The sequence below is a fragment of the Patagioenas fasciata genome, chromosome 17 (genome assembly GCF_037038585.1).
Source record: "Patagioenas fasciata isolate bPatFas1 chromosome 17, bPatFas1.hap1, whole genome shotgun sequence".
In the NCBI taxonomy this organism is placed as follows: Eukaryota; Metazoa; Chordata; class Aves; order Columbiformes; family Columbidae; genus Patagioenas; species Patagioenas fasciata.
This window is the reverse complement of record NC_092536.1, coordinates 3432202-3450174: the sequence shown is the minus strand read 5'-3', so window position 1 is coordinate 3450174 and position 17973 is coordinate 3432202. Positions and strand designations below refer to the sequence as shown.

Sequence of the window (17973 nt, the reverse complement as noted above, 5' to 3'; positions counted from 1 at the left end):
ACCCCTCACATCTTCATCAGCCAGCACAACAAATGTCATGTTCGTCAGTTTTATAGCACAAACAGCCGTGGTCTCATTCTACTCAGTGCTGGGCCAACAAGTCGGATGAAGAGGAGACAACCAGTTGGATTTCACCAGTTTCCCATGCAAACCTATTTGCCGCTAACAAAGCTCCGCCGGGCTGAGCCATATGAGTGGGCCTGCCCCAAATTTCTCACAGTCTGGACTCTACGTAGAGAGAAAACATGATGAGAAAAACACAACCAGTGCTGTGCACAAGGTAACGTTAACGTCGGCCAGTTATTGTGCAATAAACGTCCATGTTGGCTTCAGCAAGCCTGACCTGTTTAACTGCTGCTTGTTTCTCCAAATCCTGAGGGCTGATATGGCCTCTCTGTTCCCCTCAGCGCTGGCAGAGCCTCTGTTCCTCCCATATAGCGGCTGTGCTGGGATTCGGGATGTCCTCCCATTGCAGTTGTGGTGGCCCAAACACACAATGGCCAGCATGGGGAGGCCAGGTCCTTGGTGGTTGTGGACCAGCAGCCATTTGGCCCATCAAAGAAAGAGAAGTCTGTGTTTCAGGCTGCTCTAAGTGGGAAGCGCAAGGAGCGCCATGAGGGCATGGCCAGCACAGGGGCTCGTACACGGCCAGCCACCCACAGCCTCGGTGACGCCACCCTTGGCCACCCCAGAGTGAAGAGGGACAATGGCTCTTGAGCTCTTCCTTCCCGCCTTCGTGCCTTGACACTGAGGGGAGAAGCTGCTTTAGGAGGTCTGGGGGTGAAAGAAGGACAAAAAATCAGAACTGAGGGAAAAAACGAGCTAGAATGGAGAGAAAAAAAAATCATACAGAAGCGAAGGAAAACTCGGACAGAAGTAAGGGAAAAACTAGAAGATCAGCCGAGGGAAACCGCAGCTCCGCGATGGCGGGGAGGCCCCTCTCCCGCGGGCCGAGGCAGCGCCGTGTGCGGGGGTTGCCTCAGGTCTCCTCGGGGGGCGACGCCCGGGAAGGCGAGAGGGATCGGGCGGCGCCAAACGCCCTCCCTGCCCGGGAAGTGCCTGAAAATGCACGGCCGGGGCAGAGCTGGGGGGCCGGGGGAAGGGGAGGGCGCTCCCCGGCTCCCCTCCCACCCTCTCCGGATAAATGGGCCGCCGGGAGGCGGCGGGCGGGTGGACGGCGGTAGCCTGTGGAGGAGCACGGCCCGCCCGGCCTCGTTCCCCGCCGCGCCCAGCGCTCCCTACCGGCGGGGCCGCCCCGGGCTCCGCCGCACGTAAACGGCCACATCCCCCGCGGGGCTGGGGCGGGGGGATCGGGCCTTTCTTCCCTTCCCCGGGAGCCGCCTGACGGGCGGGCAGGACGCGGGGGCCGGGCGGAGGGAAGGCGGCTGGAGGAGCCCGGTGTGGCTGATGCTGGCTCTGCCCCCCGCAGCAGGCTCAGCCCGGGCTCCGGCAGGCTGGTGGCGGCGACCGGGACTCAGGGGGAGCCCCCCGGGCTCCTTTCCCCTTCCCTCCCTCCGCGGCGGGCGGCGCTGGAGGATTTTCTCCCGCCGCGGCCCCCTCGCTGCCCCCCAGACATGGTAGGTCACCTACAGCTGCAAGGGATGGACGAGAGCCTGAAGGAGAAGAGCCGGGAAGGCTTGCTGGACAGCCCGGACTCGGGGCTGCCCCCCAGCCCCAGCCCTCCTTTCTACTCCCTGTCGCCCGGTGAGGGCCGGGCTGGGGGCAGCGGCGCTGCGGACCCCCCGGGGCACCGGCGAGAGGCCAAGGACGGCAAAGTGGTAAGAGCCGAACCCGGGCGCTGGGCTCCGTCCCCTCCCAGAGGATAGAAGTCTGGCAGAGCTCGGAATGGGGGGCAGCGAGGGAAGGGCCTGTGCCCGCAGAGTGGGGTCCCCCAAGGTTATGTCCCGCCCTTGGTGCCTGTCCTGCAGTGTTGGACCAGGGCTCTCTGGGCAGCTTGTGCTCTGTCGTGGCTGCAGCCCAGCCCTGGCACCGCTGCTGTGCCCGGGCAGGGGCTTGGCCCAGTGCCGGCCGGGTTTTCTGATACACTCAGAGAAATGTTGGCAGTTTGGCTGGGTAAACTTTGATAACGGCGTGGGAGTGAAACCCAGGTCTGAAACATGCTCCGCTGCTTACCTTAAGAACAGAAAAGTGTAATAGCTCCTCAGTGATGCTGTCCTGCCTGGTAGATACAGGTTGGAGCTGCATCTGTCTGGACCGGGGCAAGGGATTCCAGCTCCCAGCCGTCCTTACCCTCCAGCATCCCACATTTGTTTTGTCAGGAGCGTGGAGCCACGTTTGCAGGAGCCCTGGCTGAAAGAAAGACCGAACTGTCCATTAACTCGGGGCAGGGTACGGCTGCGTGTCCGGGATGGACGTGCTCTGGGGAAGGCTCTGTGCTCCTGCCTTTGGCTGGGGCCACGTTTTGTGGCATGGGGCTGCATGAAGGGTTTGTGCTCGGCGTGGCTGGAGCAGGGTTGGTGGTTTGTAAGCTCAGACAGCTGGCAGAACACCGGCGGGTTTGGTTAGCCAGACACCGCGCCAGTGAAGCGCTTGACTGTGGAGTACGATTTGAGTAGATTTATTATGACTATTATTCTGCTTTATTTTGTTTATTTCTACCCCTTAGCTATAAAACCTGTTTTTAAAACACAAAGTTCAGAGCATAAGAAAAGGTAGTGGAGGCTTTTAAAGGATGATGAAAGTTCTTCCCCAGGGATCTTTCAGGGTTTTTTTTTAACATATATAAAAGACATTTGTAGGTGTATTCAACACAGTTAATTGGCTTCTATACAGAAGAAAAACTGCAGCACAAATCTTTCTGTGGGGAAAATTTATCTACCTATGGATTGATGACAATTCAAAGACTTCTTCCCTGCAGAGACATTTTGCAATTTCTCACACCCTCATTTACTTTCTCAAATTCTACTGCTATTTTAGCATATTATTGAAAACTGCTGTTGGCTCCCAAACATGCCAAAACCTTCCCCATGAACAATGACTCCTTCTCACCAGACCACGGTGGGGAGGGTGTGACGTGGTAATTATGAAAATAAAATCTCAAACCCGCTAAACGCTGCAGTTCCCAACATGGAGCCTTACCTGCAGATGGCTGGGTGTGTGTGCCCTCTTAATGGGACTGTTTATGTACAGAGAGTTACCCATGCACCTCTGATCTGGCAGGATCAGGCTGTTGCTATGTATTTGTAAAATAAGACGTGGGAGGGAGATGAATGAAGGTTTGCTTGACCAGCAGACGGCTGGGGTGGAGGTGTCTGCAGAGCTCGGTAACGGGGACGGACACGACAGCCTGTGCTCCAGGAATATGACAGTTGGCCACCACTCCTCCCAAGGAAGCCCTTCGATAGCAAAGATGAAAGAGTGTGAGAAAAAACAATTTAAGCTCTTGGGATGTTAGGACTGAGAGGTGTAGTGAAAAAAAAGGTTATTCCTGTGATCTGTGTAAGGCAAAATTAATTTTCCCAGTTATTTTGAAATTTTGATCTTACATTTTACGTGTTTCAGAGGAACTCACACTGTAGATGTTTCCAAATTTTGTGTAATGTTGCAACAGCATGGGTAGCTCTGGGCTCCTGCTGTTAGAGTATGGGTTTCATATAGTGTGGATATTTCCATGCCCATAGTAGGTACAGAAGGTTGCAGAGGTCTCGACACTGAAACCAGATTGACTGTGTTACTTGGAGTGGTGCAGGATTGTGCTCTTTAACTCTGACAGTTTGGTACACTGCAAAATAATGAAGTAAACAGGAACTTTCATTCTACTTGACTGTACAGAGAGTTTCACTTCTCATTTCCACCCTGCAAATACTGTACTTGCAGCTGTTATTAAGAAAGCAGGAAAAATACAGCGAGCATTGCTTGCTTCATACCTCTAAATTTCAGTGCCTAATTAGCTTTAATCTTGCCATTAAACAAGGACTTGCAGATCTATGAGCAATTACACAATCCATGAAAGTGCTTCTGTTTAACTCTACTACTTGGCTGTTCATCGGAGCATGCAGAATTGGCAAATCAATAATTGCAGCTCTTTGCACACCAAGGCATGGGCTTTTTTTAATCGCCTGTTATATTAGTGTTTGTTTTGCTTATAAACATGACAGAGCCAGGAACGCAGCCTGCACTCTTTGTGCTACAATACTATAAAACCACATATAAGCTCAGTCACTAATGGCCAAAATTCTTGTATGTACGGTTACAATAAATTGCTGTCAGGTGAAGAAACCAACATTCCAGATCTGTGGGAAGTATTTCATGCTATTCTTTGCTGCAGACCTATCAAAACCACCAGTCTGAACCCAGTTGCGTTCTTTTGCACTCAGCTATTTTGCTCCAGCTTCACAAATATGTTGAAGAGTTTTTCTGCTATAGGACAGCTCTCCTCATCCAGACTAAAATGCGATCGCGTGCCCTTATCGAAGACTTTCTCGTGTGTAAAATCTGTGCTCTCTCTCCTTTGTGTTATTAACTGTGACTCTAAAAGTAAACTCTCTTCTCTTTAATAAGCATGACTTTGTTTCAAAGACAATGCACCATTTATTCGCATTTAACCAGCCAATTCGGTTACAGCTTTGGGATCCAAGAAAATATGAAAGGCAATTTAGGGCCAGAGTCATAAATACCACAAGTTCAACACCATTTAGGGACTTTTTTTGATTTTACTTGCAGTGCAGGAGGAATTGGCTTTTACTTTTTCAAATAAAGTCCATGTAGGAAATTTGTCAATTGTTTTTGTGCTTAAGTGCAAATATCCTAATGAAAATAGACGGTGACTTTTACCTAGTTCTGCCTTTTAAATCTGAAATGTGATTAAACTGATTCATAGGAGGTGGGTTACTGAATTCTCTAGGCTTTGAATGTGATGCTGGGCCAAAAGGAACATAAATACAATGAAATAAATCTCTAATAATATGCACAAAGAAGCAGTTGCTAGAAGGGTAGGGAATGAAATGACATCCAAGTAGCCAGATCTACTCAATTTTCCTTGTTGTTGTTGCCCTGGGATATGGTTTTTGGCTAGAAGAACGGCTTTTGGGCTGTGCTGAAATAAGCACTCTGCATTCAATAGCGTAACTCCGAATGGATAGCAGGGGAGAAAAGGATCCCGTCCATCTGCAGAACTATCAGTCCTGCCTTCTTGAAGCAGCAGACTTCTTGTTCCTTCCCAACACTGTTGCCACTGCAACAAGTTCCTCTTTATACGAAAGGCTTAAGTGTTTGTGCATTAAACCTGCCTCACTGACTTCTGCAGGACCGTGTCCCAGTGGATCAGCTGTCAGATGAATGTCCCCACGTAGGGAATTTCTGCTCACATTCAGGAGCTGTGCTGGACAACAGTGCGGTGCCAGAATCAGTCTCGTGTGGTGGGAGGAAGTTCCAGCTTCATCTCAAGTGCAGAGGAAGATGAGGAGACCTTGCCCATGGGCACAGCCTTCGCAGGCATGGTCCTAACAACGAGCTCCGGATCAGCATGTGTGCCCACCCTGTTGGATTTATAGCAGATACTAAGAAGTGAAAACAAACCCAAAACACCTCTTCCTGACATGCTGCATGTTGGAGAGCCCTTGGAACACAGCATCTCATCCTATGCTGAAAGCCTCACCTCATCTGCAAACCACGACAGATTGTCCCTTCTGGGCAGATCAGGGAAACAGTCTCAGGGGTCTCATTATCTACTCTGAAAAATGTGGTGGTGTCTTCCTGCTGTTTGATTTCCATTGCTCCCCGCGTAACGCTGTGGACAATAAGCAAAGCAGCACGCGTTTCCGACTTGAAATGGAAGAGGGAGAGAGGCAGGAAGGGTGTAATTCTTTGAAATAATAAAGCCCTGCTTTCTACCTGAGGTCTGCATTTACTGTTATCACCTCCAAATATAATCTCATCCGGCTCTAGTATAAATTACACATAATGTGCAATACGTGAAGATATTGGGAAAATAAATGGTCTGTTAAACAAATATTGCTTATCAGCTAGAGCGGGGAATGTAGACGTGTGTCAAATAACTCAGCCAGATCTTTCATTATAGCTGTAAATAACAGCTGAGTAAAGTGACATTTTCATGGAGCTGACATGTTACCGTAGTGGGAAATGTGGTGAGAGATTTGCTTATGCCCCAGCTAAGCCAGGAGCTGGGAATCTGGGAAGCTGCATCCTGTTCTTAGCCCTGATGCTTGGAAAACCGTTTCCCCTTACAGTCCCTAGAGATCTAATGCCACATCTTGGTGCCTTCCATGCCACAACTGTAGCAAAAGGAGTGGGTCAGTCCTGGTCCCGCTTGCTCTCTGGGGAATACATTTTGGGATGTTCATTTATATCAAGTTGCATTAATTTCCTTTCCTTTTTGTTGCTTTGTTGCCTGGAATTTGAGGCTAAAGAACAGTCCCTGTATTTCAGGCCAGTTTCATGGCACTTTTTTACTCCCCTTTGTTTACCGTTTGATAACTCTGCTTCCATTCACGTAAGTTACCCCAAATGAAAAGTATCTTAACGGAACCCACTGAGTCTACATAATTATTAGGGGTAAAAATCGCATTATTCTGCCTGCTGTGTTATTTTTGCTCTTGTTCAGAACCCTGCGATCTAAATACCCCCAGGAACCAGGCACTGAGATGTCACCTGAAGCAGGTACGAAGGACGTGGAGCTGAAGGACGTGTCTGTCCTGAAGCCAGAGCCCCCATAATACTGAATGCCCCCATGAAGGAAGTGCTGTTGGTTAGCTGTAGCTTGAATTCCGTTCAGCAACTGATTTTATCAGTGTTTATCTATGTGCTACTTGAAAAAAGCAGAATTTAGCTGCCCAGGCTGTTACATGCCTCAAAGGCATCAGAGGGAAAAATGCAGCCAAACAAGAAATCACTTAGACTTTTTAATAATAGTGTAACCCTTTGCTGGTTGAAACAAATCGTGTACTGGAAAGGAAATAAAAATGTGATAGCACATTTACTGCTTTATTTTCCACTTGGCTCTGTTTTGAGGGCATACGTGTGGAACTCACTTTTTGATCTCTTATCTTCCCTTTGGCCTCCTCAGCCTCCCTGGGCTACCAGACTCCTCCTTGCCATGCATGAAGATTATGGGGTCATGGTGGCTTTTGCAGAGTTGCATGTGAGAAGTAGCAGCACAGCTCCAGTTACTGGGGACAGATGAATCGAGTCCCAGCTGTAGCTTTCCAGCTCAGCCGCCCTAGGGTTTGCTCTGTGGACAGACAGACCTCAATTGTGGATCACTTGTGGACAGCCTGGTCTAAAGACACGTGGGTTTCTCCTCTTCACCATCAGTGACCCCCAATAGTGTGCGACAAGCTCTGCTCCTGCCAGCGCATCCGTGGTGCAATAAAGAAACTCACCTTATTTGTGAAGTGTCCGGAAATCGCCGAGTGATTGCTAGAAATGAGCCAACGATCATCATTTTCTCAAGGGAGCTCAGCGGTCCAGCGTTCCTCTTTCAATCATGCCTGTGCAGAAGGAAAAAGAATTGAGTCAGTATTTTTTTTGACAAGCAGAACGTTTTTTTTTAACCTTAAAACAGATTGGAAGGAGCTGGTGTCAAACTTGTGCCAAAAAGCCAGCTTTTGACACGTGCCAAGTATATAACATTTCAGCCCCAAAGACAAATCTTTTGGAAAGCTCATATCCCCTGTTCCTTGCTTCCCAGCTCCAGGTGAGATGCAGGAGCAGATATTTCAGAACATCCCTGGAGGGAAAACAAAATGTCATCTGAAACGCCTTTCAGTTGCTGTTGTGTAAAAGCTGGACTTACTGTTTCAGATGATCTCCATTTTTAGGCTGTGCTTTGTAGGTTATTTACATCTGCCATGTGCAGACTTCCAGGTGACTTCAAGGTCCCAGCCTGCAGCAGCTCATGGTACCGTAGATAAGTTGTGTAGTGATCTCTGCTGGGTGGTAGAAGTTGCTGGCTCTGGCTTGCCCACGTCCACAGTTGTCCCAGCTTTCTACATTAATCAAGCCAAGCCTGCAGGTCTGAAGTTAATGCTCATTTACAGCATGTGAAATGCAATGAGGGTGAATGTATCTTTTTTTTTCCTCTTTCTTTCTTTTCTTTTCCACCATACCTATGCAAATACTGACCTTTTTCCCCCAATGAAACAGAAATATTCATATTCAATCAAAAAGATGGGTTGGCCATTATACTTTACAGTTTAACACAGTAGTGAAGTGCAGGGATATTTCAGTATGAAAGGAGTAAACAGCTTTGTGGCTTTGGGACAAAGAATTGAAGGGCTTGGTGCATTCAGACGAAGCAGTGACATTTTTTGCCTCAGCCCAAGGCAGAAAGCCCAAGCCACTGGAGAAAACCAGACCTCAGCTAGTGGGAGCTGATGCTGTTGAGTGGACTCAACAGAGCTTTGCCGGTTAACACCAGCTTGAGGGACACCCTGGTGAGCATCTGGGGACAAAGTGCCGTCCCTCTTACCCAGCACCGCCAGTAGGAACCAGGTCACGGCTCCAGCGTTCCCTCCTGTACCGCCCAACCAGAAGATGCTGGGAAAGGTGGGAACGAATGGCAATACAAGAACGGTATCCTCAGTGGATTCTGGGAATCCTGAGATAATCTTACTTACACTGATGAAATGGGGCTGCGATTCTCGCACACTATGCGTGGCAGAAGGTGGAAAAACTTGGTGAGCTTTTTAGCCATCTCAGGAGGTTTCAGCCCTTCACAGAGGCTGCCAGCCGTCTCCTTTAAAGAGATCCTGTGTCCCTGCGTGTCATAAATTGCTACTGACAGAAAAGTGGTGGCACGGACCAAAACCTGCAATGATATTTTTCCAGGAGGGCAGGATTAGGCCTGATTAGCTGCTGGGCTGGGTCCAGACACCAGACACAGGATCCTTACATGTGGGAACTGATGTTTAAGAGCACTCCAGTGTGGAGAAGTGGGATTACTCATTTTTTGCGGGCAGAGGAGCCTAGGCTGGACTGTGACAATTTGTCAGAGTCAGTAACTTTAGGGTGTAATTAGTCTTAAAAATCCAGTTTCTGGTGTCATGAATTGGAGCAGCTCCATTCATTAAAACCGTCCTGGCTTGAAACTGGTTTCCTGTATTGCAGAGGCCACAATGTGCCCCTGTCTCACCCCACACTCTGTTGTGTGTGGTTAACTAGAACATCCCTTGGAGCATCACAGCCGTTTTTAACATGGAGACTTCAGCAATTGCAAGTCTACCACTTCCCCCGCTGGATCATTGCAAGGGATACATTACTTTCAGCATGTATATATATGAATATTTACACACGTCTCATTTAAGGAGACCTACATCCCCTAACTCAGCAGACTTAGGCCCTACCTCTGTGTTACATCAGACTTGGAACACTTCTCCATACTGGTGCACTCTGAGTCTTTGTAAGACTTGTTAATTCAAAACAGTGAGGGCAACATCAGGGCTAAAGAAAACGCCCAAACAATTGCGATTTCTATGAGAAACAAGAAGAGGAAAGGAAGGGCCAGTACTGAACCTGCTGCTGCCACCTGCTCAGCTCCCAGCCCCAGTACATGATGTTCCGGGGCAGCCTCTGCTCTTGTATCCCAACACTTGCTGTGCTCTTCTGTCCTGCAGATGCCGTACCTGCTCCTGAACCCGTCCCTGCCCGAGGTGAGGCCTCGGATGTACCCTGTGTTTTTCGGAGAAAGCATTGAGGTCAGCCCTGAGCCCGTGCAGGAAATCAGGTACAGATGGGTTTGGGTGGGTTGGAGGGGATTTCTGTCTTTTTCCAGGTGCTCTTCTTTCTGTAAAAAATTCAATTGTGTTTACAAGCGGGAGTCATGGTTATTATGATGGGAAGGAAAGGACAAGTGGGAGGGCAATCCCTGAATTAAAAGGGCACTGACAGCAGCAGAGGTAGAAGGGAAGAGGCAAGAACTGGAGAGATGTTGTAAGAGAAGGTGGTTTTTCTTCCAAGGCCAGCTTAAATCCAAGGTTAAAAGGGAAAACCATTCCCACCTTTGGGCTTGATGTGTTCCACTAGGTAATCTGATGGTCTTTATTCTGTTCCCTGCTGACTTGTATCCTGAGAAACAGCAACAGCCTTATAATTGGCACCTGTTTTTGTTAGCCCTTGCAGCAAAGAACCAACATTAGACCAGCCTGCAGAGACAGAATGATCTCCTCCTCATGAGGAGATGGTCCCTCAAGCCAGTGATGGAGGGTTCTGACCTCCTGTGGGGCTGGTGCAGTGGCCTGTGGATAAACCTCTCTCTCTGCTCCTCTTGCCTGCTTTTCCTGGTGTGGAATGTACTCTGCAAAACAGCATGGAGCAGTTACACACAGCTTGGGGCAGGGGCGGTGGGAGGACTGTAAACCCAATTCCCACCTCCCTCCTCAACCTCTGCAAACGTCTCTCTGGAAATGTACCCCAGTAAATCTCTGCTTGCTGAGGAACTGCCGGCAGGCATGTTTTTGTGGCGATTACATGGGAGGCTTGTTTTATGTGTGCTGAATGACTTGCTTACACCCTAGCCGCGCAACATCCATTACAGCGGCTCAGATTACATGCGGTGCACCATCAGTCAACCCCCCTGCGGGTGGAGGTAATGACAAGCACACACCCAGCTTTTAATCTTTTATACCTGGAGCTGCACATTCCTTGGAGTAGCATTTGGGGAGCGGGAAAAACAAGTGAAAGTCCTGCTGCTCTCCGTGGCCAGGGATTCTAGGAAACATCCTTTACTTGGTCTGGTTTCCATATGTCCTGGTTTCCATATGTCCCTTCTGGAGGCCAGCAGAGAACAGGCAGGGCAGTGACATCCCACGTTTTGTGGGTTCTTCATCTTACAGCTGTTGACATGGCCATTTTCTTTGAAACCAATAGCTTGGACCTTAGCCACAGCTCACAGCATCTCTTTGCTTTACCTGCTATTCGACCATTGCTTGAATTTTCTGTAGATCCCAACCAGCAATTTCACCTCCCTGCACTCATTACCCTCCACTTCGGGCCGTAGGGTTTGTATCTGTGTTGGTGCTGTAAGAGGTTGTAGAAGTTCCCAGGTCCAAAGGGTTAGAGAAGAGTCCTGCCTGTCTTCCCCGCTTTGCTCCCTGGGCTGTGTTCCTGATACCTTGCTGTCCTCTGCAGGTGCAATTCTGAGGTGAAGTACGACTCCGAGAAGCATTACCGGGATGACATCTTCTATGGCCCCATCCCCACTGTCACCACCTACAGCGAGACAGTCATTGCTGCTCCCAATTGCACCTGGCGGAACTACAAGTCCCAGCTGATCTTTGAGCCCCGCCAGAAGCCTCTGAGGTTTCAGAGCACGACCATCATTTTTCCTAAGCGTGCCAAGAACATTTACCGGACCACCCTCAACTACAGCTTGGGTTGTGCCAAGCGTTGGTTTGCTTCCAGCGTGCAGCTGGAACTCTGCGAGGAAACCAGCCCGTGTGTCATGTACAGCGAGACCCTCTGATCCGCCCTGCCGCTGGCAACCTCGTGACCTCAAGGAGGCTGCGGCCTTTGCTGGGTCTCTGGCTGGGCCCTCATTGAGGGCGACTAAATATTCATATCTGGAGAACATGTTGTCTTGGGTGAGGCTGAACTGGCTGGGAGGAGGCTTGCAGGGCACAGGATGGTTTTGATCAGTGAAAGGCTGGCTTGTATTTTGCAAAGTTCCTGACATTCATGATCTGGATTTTTTTTTTTCCCAAGCATATCCATTTTTGACTTACGTTTAGATAAAATCAAGATGACAAAGGACCCTATTACCCATAGCAGAGTGCTGCATTGTGACCTCCGTAGGTCTTGTCTAGCACGTAGGTGAGACTCACTGTAACCTTCAGAGCTATTTTAATCTCTGCAAAGGGAAGACCAACTGCACAGTCAGCATCCAGTCTGCCCCGCACATACCAAGCCAGGTCTGTTAGAGTTTAAACGCAGAGGAGTTGGTTATTTGTATCGGTACATCACAGCTTGCTCCAACAGCTCATCTGGGAGACAGCTGCGATATTATACCACTGCAGTCACCTCAGGCCTAACTTACTGGGATTGGTGAGGACTGTCACCGAGAAAGAGGAAGAAGACAGGCGCACGGTGCTCTTACTGACAGGTAGATATTTATGTACCGTAGCAGGGCACAGTGTAACCAGAAGATGGGAGAAAGGCCTGCCCCAATGCACAGCCACCTCTTCTGTGAGCCCAGCCAAGAATATGCAAGGGAGACTGAGGAAACCGAATAGCTGAAGGGCTATTTTCTGAAAGTTTCCAAGTGACTGAGGAGCCCAGTGCCCTTTTTCAAAAGTACCATCATTCCGAGCGTGCCATGCTGTTCGTTGTCTCAAACACCCAATTTACAGGGATCTTCACGCACTTGCAACCCTTTTGAGTTTCAGGGCTGTGTTGCAGAGAAAAGTGTGGGATGAGGAGATGCTGTCTAGCTGCAAAGAAGCCAGTGCAGGATTAACTCAGGAGCCTTGTTGCTCGCCCTCTCCATAGTTTCCTTACCTGTGGCATGGGCAGGTTCGCTGACTGGGGAGGAGCAGCCAAATTTTCTCAGTGTAGAGCCTGAAGAGCCCAAATCTGTGCAAGTTTTCCCTAATCAGCCAGGCTGTAGCAGTTCAACGGGTACTTCACAAATGGCTGATCTGTCTCTGCAAAAGGATAAAGGAACACTGAGAGAGCAGGAGTCACTACAGCCACCCTAAGGTAAACCATCCCTTCTCATGAATCACGTCTCTTCACTTTGGCAGCTTGTTGAAAATCAGCGAAAGCCTGGATTCCTGCAAACACATAACCTTTGAAAATGGCACAGAATTGTCTCCAAAAATCTTACCAAACATTTTTGTGTGCTGCTCAGAAGAGCTCAGACTTCGAAAATAACCACAAAGCTCTGGAAATTAATTTCCAGTTTTCCCTCTTCTAAACTTTCCATTTTGTTCCTGACTTGCTGCAAGTCTGATCAAGTTATTTCAGAACACAACTGAGCAGCTAAGTCAGAAGACCTATTAACAGTATCAACAAGACACAGCTCATTGCCCAGAACAGTTGACGCACAAACCCACAGAGAGTACAAAATATCTGAAATACTGAAGTCACTTATAAAGATACTTTTTTTCCCATCAATTCCAAAAGGCAATTAATAAATGTGACCAGAACTGTGACCTTTATGAAACAGAGTTCTCGTATCTAAAAAAGGAGCACAATTTTTCCACCAGAGGTAAATATAAGGTTGTTACATACAAACTCAAATCCTGACAGCTGAAGCATTGTTAGTACTGGAAGATGTGTGCTGTGGCAGTGGCGAACTCTGCCTTTCTGTCTGGGAGTTAGGACTTGGTAGGGAGAAATCTCTCAAAGGATTTCCGAGGCTTCCACCTACTGTTGAATTATTTTCAGCAACACAGAAACATGGATTATATTTGCTATTGGTCAGATATTGCTGTCACTGACGGTCAGCATCAAAGCCTGGAAAAGCAGCATCTGCCTCCAAAGGGGTTATTGTCCCTGAAGCAAGCCCTTTCCCAGAGATCCAGCAAACGAGTTATGTGGATGTAGCTCAGCAGTGAAGCTGGAGCTGGCGTGGATGTGGTCCCAGCGCGCTGCAGGCTGGCGATGCATTCACGAGTTCATCTACCCTATAATTTCACCAAGTGCTGGTGAGTGAGCCTTGTGGAAATACCTGCCTTCCAGGCACATCGTGAGGGCTCTTTGCAGGCTGGTGAGAGTCTGTAATCCAGGTTCAAAAGCAGGGCCAGTGCTCACACCCAGGAGATCCCTGCATGGTGATGGATTCAATCGCAAGCACCTCCACAGAGCAAGCACGGAGACAGGCTGACCCCCGAGCTGAAGGAGCCGGAGACTCCCTGTTCTGATCATACATCAGGCTCCAAGCACCAAGCTGCAGTTTTTGGTCATGCTGGTTTTTGAGCCAAACGGTTTTTCCCCAGAAAAATCTCTTTTATCATGGCCAGCTGCAGGCTTCTGCCCTCTTTGTCCACTTCTGCTTCCTAAACATTGACCGCAAAAGAAAAAACAAAAGAAAAGAAATCAAAGAAAGCCAAACAAAACTAGTATACAAATACAAATGCAGTGGCTGAAGCACAGCCAGGCTTTTCCCCACGCAGGGACAGGGGCTGCTAAGGCAAAGTCTCCCGGGGGTGCAATGGGAGCTGCGGCCTTGGCACCGCAGGGTCCGCACACATCCAGGCCAGGCCTCTTTGAAGCTTCGTGCTTTATTTTCTCTGCAAATAGACTAGAAATGACCTAACACGCTCTTGCTCCTTAGAGCTTAAGCATGGTTTTGCCATGTCAGGCTTGGGTTTCTAGGCAGCTGGAGACACTTTGAGCTGTGTAGCCATGGACAGGCCACCACCCTGGGCCACATCCAAACTGTGACATTGCCAAGTGCCTGAGATCCATGCAAGTTTCTGAAAAATACCTTCTTATATTTTATCTCCCAAGGGCCCATCACAATCTGCTTTTCTTCTCAATGGAAGCTGGCGTTGGAAAGGGACTTTGTTGTTCCTGAGGACAAGAAAACTACAGAGGGTCAGGTTGTGACCCTTGTGTGGGCGCAGATCCACCCTGCCCACCCACCCTCTGTCCCCAAAAAGAGCCAAAGTTTGTCTTGCTCATGACTGGGAAAAGTGATGACTTTTTTTGATTTGCTTTAACACCAGAAATTGAATCTTTTGTGTATGGTGCCCATTAAGAATCACTCCAAGCCACCAAGAAGTGCCTTACTTGTATGTTTGTACATCTAAAAGGAACAATTAGTCCCACTAGAGAGGTGTTTTTCTTTTAAATGGAGCATTATTCATCTCAGCCAACAAATCTTTGTTCATGTCTATTTTCTCAAAGACACAAATGACAGATTTAGACCATGGAAATACTGCTTAGAAAGGTGAGTTTCCTTCAGCAGCTGGGACTGTGGCTACATGATTTCTCCCCAGGATACTAATGCCGGCGCTCCTGTAAGCCTGATGGGTAAAGTCAGACTCTGCCTTTAGGAATTGTTTTCCATCAATAGTTATTTTTGAGATCAGAAACTTTCTCAGAAGATGTCTGTTTTTTGGGGGGGAGGTTGTTTTACTCAACCTGGAAAGTCACAGTGTCAAAGGTGCAGGGCTTGCCCTTCATCCCTGTCATTCCTGTGATCGTTCTGCCCCCGAATGCACCAGAGCACACATCTGTCTGCTCTGCCAGCATTGCCACCATTGCATTTGCGGCCAAAAAGAGAGAACCTGAACTAAATATTGAACTTTCAGAATCTGCAGAATACTTTGCACAAACCGCAGAGAACGACTTTGACCAAAACGGTTCACCGCTTCTTTTGTCTGTCTCTATGTTTTTTTTCCTAAGCCAGCTCTACTTTTCTCAATGTGAAATACAGGCAGGTCACACCTAGGTGCACACTTTCTGGGAATGATGAAATGAGGTTCGGGTGTTGATAGCGGTGTTTGAGTGAGCTGCTGGTCAGAGAAGTGAATGCTATTTACTATTTATGTTGAGTGAGTCTTTAAGAAAATGGGAAAGGTCACTAGAAGGTTAATGAGCAAAAAAGACTTTGTAGACCAAACTAAAGAGTAAAAGCTGTGTGAATCTGATCTAGAGGCGAATGGTTCTGTGTGTGAACACTGTGAGCGAGGATATTTAGCCATTGTAGTTTTAAACTGCCTTTTTTCCTGTGGGGAAGGACATCCTTGCCTTCTTTAGAGCTGAAGATGGGGCAACACTTCATAGGGAACTGGTGTTCTTGTGGGATATGGGAAGGGGATCACTCTGCTCCCTGAGGATCACCCCATCACTCGCGAATTGGTCTGTTCTGAACATCTCTCCTAAAGCTCTACTATAACCATTCTTTTATGTCTTGGGAGGCACTAATTATGTTTCAGATACTGTGATGGCCATCAAAATGAGTAAAGTATCCTAGCAGGTGAATCGTGACCTGAAGATGGGGTTGAAAGGTGTTTGAAGGTTAGAGAAGGAAGAAGAGAACATATAACTGGTGGAAATGCATAAGGATGTGTCATATTTTTATTTTTGTAAGTCTGATTCTCTAAGTGCTTGTAAAGTACTCTACTGTTGTATATGTGGTGATGCAGTAGTTCACAATATCCTTTTATTTTTGTATATTCCCCTCTCCACAATAATCCCATTCTGTTCAACTCATAGAGTAATTTAAGAAGACAAAATTTATATATCATAATAAAATGCTCAAACTGTCGTGCTGATGTATCCAGAGTTTCCTTCCTCTTCCTTATCTGTTTATTTGGTGCCTGAAGGGAATGTTTTTGGGGTGTCCCTCCCTTGCCCCAGGTTTCAGCGCAGCTCCACATGGTGGGGAGGCTGTGGTCCCCGTCCTGGGATGTGTAAAACCTGCTCTGTCACAAAGTCTGGGGAAAGTTGAAATAGCAGAGGGTACAAAACTCACGTGTCCTGCAGAGATAGTTTTACCTTTCAGGATTTCACTGGTTGGCAGTTTTACCATTTCTTCACTCTAAATTTCCCAGCTATGGAGAGAGCCCTGGCATTCAATCTAGATAATTCCTCCCCCAGCTTTTCCATGGCCTTCAAGGGTAGGAAGAACCAACATAAAGCTTATTTCTTAGCCAGGTATCCACATCCTAATACAGTATCAGGACCCCTACTATGTCCTATTTTCAAATCATGAAGGCAGGTGGGCTGCATCAGGCCTAAAACCCCGCCTAGCCACGGAGTGCATTTTAAAGCCATTGCTGTAAAAGCCTCAGGCTCCCCAGCCAGCGTTCAGCTGTCTTCCAAGACCTGGGATGAATCTGACACTAATCCTTCTGGAAAAATCATATTGGATTTATAGGGATGAAGTCAATAGGCTTGGATGAAAAAGGCTGTTAAAGGAATGGAAAGGAGAAGGAAAGCCACGTTACGCAAGAGTCTCGCTTCAGGTGCATGGGAAGTGCCCGTCTCCTTGTCCCAAGGTTTTTGAGACACATTGCGGCTGAACTGCTCCTGGGATGAAGGACGGAAGACACGCTCATCATCCTCAAGCACCTGAGGCACCACCGCAGCCTGGAGAAGGCAGGAGATGTACAGATTGCCCGAGCGCAACCGTTGGAACCCGAATGCCAGATGAAGGACACGTGCATCCACTCCTGTTATTTAAATAAAACCGTATAACGTGAATGCTGTCCAATGAAGATTCCTGAGGTGGCAGCCTAATCCCCAGCAGCAAAAGCAGTATTAGATGCAGGATATGTGTTTTGGCAAGTGCGCTCAGATGAGCTAACCCCTAAGCTAGTGGCTTTACTGTGCCATTTGGATGTTGTAAATTTAAGCAGATGATGCTTGGTATTAGTTTTGCTCCTGGGATATTTCAGAGAGTAATTGCACGTATCTCTGAGGGATTACAAGGTGCTGAAGTTATAATGGATGGACTCTGAATATAGACTAGATGCCTTTATGAACAGAAGGAAAAGTTTAGGCTGGTTTTACAGACAGCAAGAATGCTGAGTGTAAAACGCAAAAAACCTCACCTAAAAGAAGTTGCCGATAATGGGCAGCTACAAATTAAATAATAATAAAAATCCACGTGCTGTGATCCCCGTTCCACTCAACAAAGCTGAGCTGTCAGGGAACAACAGATGCCTTATCAAATTTCATTCCACAGCTATGTGCAGTCAACAAACAACAGAGAGATCTGCCAGAGAAAGAACCTTACCTGGTACTGCAGCAGTAAACATTTCCCCTCGCTGCCAAGTCATCGGCTTGAAGCCACCATGTGCCAGACCTTGGGCTTGGTCTCCTCTCCTTATCGTCAGCAGATGGCAACGTCACCGCCTGGACCTGCAGAAATGTCCTTGGACGATCTCTGCAGTTACCCCATGGCCTGGAAGGAACGTGGCTTGGCCACACGGGTTTGCCACCACATGAACCATCCCCGGTTCTGCCCGTTTCTAAATGCCCTGCTCTCGTTACACAGGAGAGGACCGAGGACCTGCCCAGGCCTGCCCAGCTTCTGCCGAAGCT

General features: G+C 48.1%; 1 protein-coding gene across 2 annotated transcripts; it reads left to right on the top strand.

Moving 5' to 3' along the window:
• The first annotated feature begins 1201 nt into the window (after positions 1-1201).
• RFLNA (refilin A) lies at positions 1202-16203 on the top strand. 2 transcript variants are annotated; one of them, XM_065851682.2, is made up of 3 exons: positions 1202-1778; positions 9594-9703; positions 11107-16203. In XM_065851682.2, the coding sequence occupies exons 1-3, from the start codon at positions 1575-1577 to the stop codon at positions 11438-11440; spliced, it is 648 nt and encodes a 215-aa protein (XP_065707754.1). In that variant the 5' UTR covers positions 1202-1574; the 3' UTR covers positions 11441-16203. The 2 variants fall into 2 exon arrangements, with proteins under 2 accessions (XP_065707754.1, XP_071671916.1); XM_071815815.1 differs by lacking the exon at positions 1202-1778 and adding an exon at positions 5968-7493.
• The last annotated feature ends 1770 nt before the right edge of the window (positions 16204-17973 follow it).

Excerpts from the sequence above, each read along its gene's own strand:
- RFLNA (XM_065851682.2), top strand. The coding sequence starts at position 1,575 with ATGGTAGGTCACCTACAGCTGCAAGGGATGGACGAGAGCCTGAAGGAG. Across the intron at positions 1,779-9,593 it reads AGGCCAAGGACGGCAAAGTG|ATGCCGTACCTGCTCCTGAA; the intron begins GTAAGAGCCGAA and ends TCTGTCCTGCAG. Across the intron at positions 9,704-11,106 it reads GAGCCCGTGCAGGAAATCAG|GTGCAATTCTGAGGTGAAGT; the intron begins GTACAGATGGGT and ends TGTCCTCTGCAG.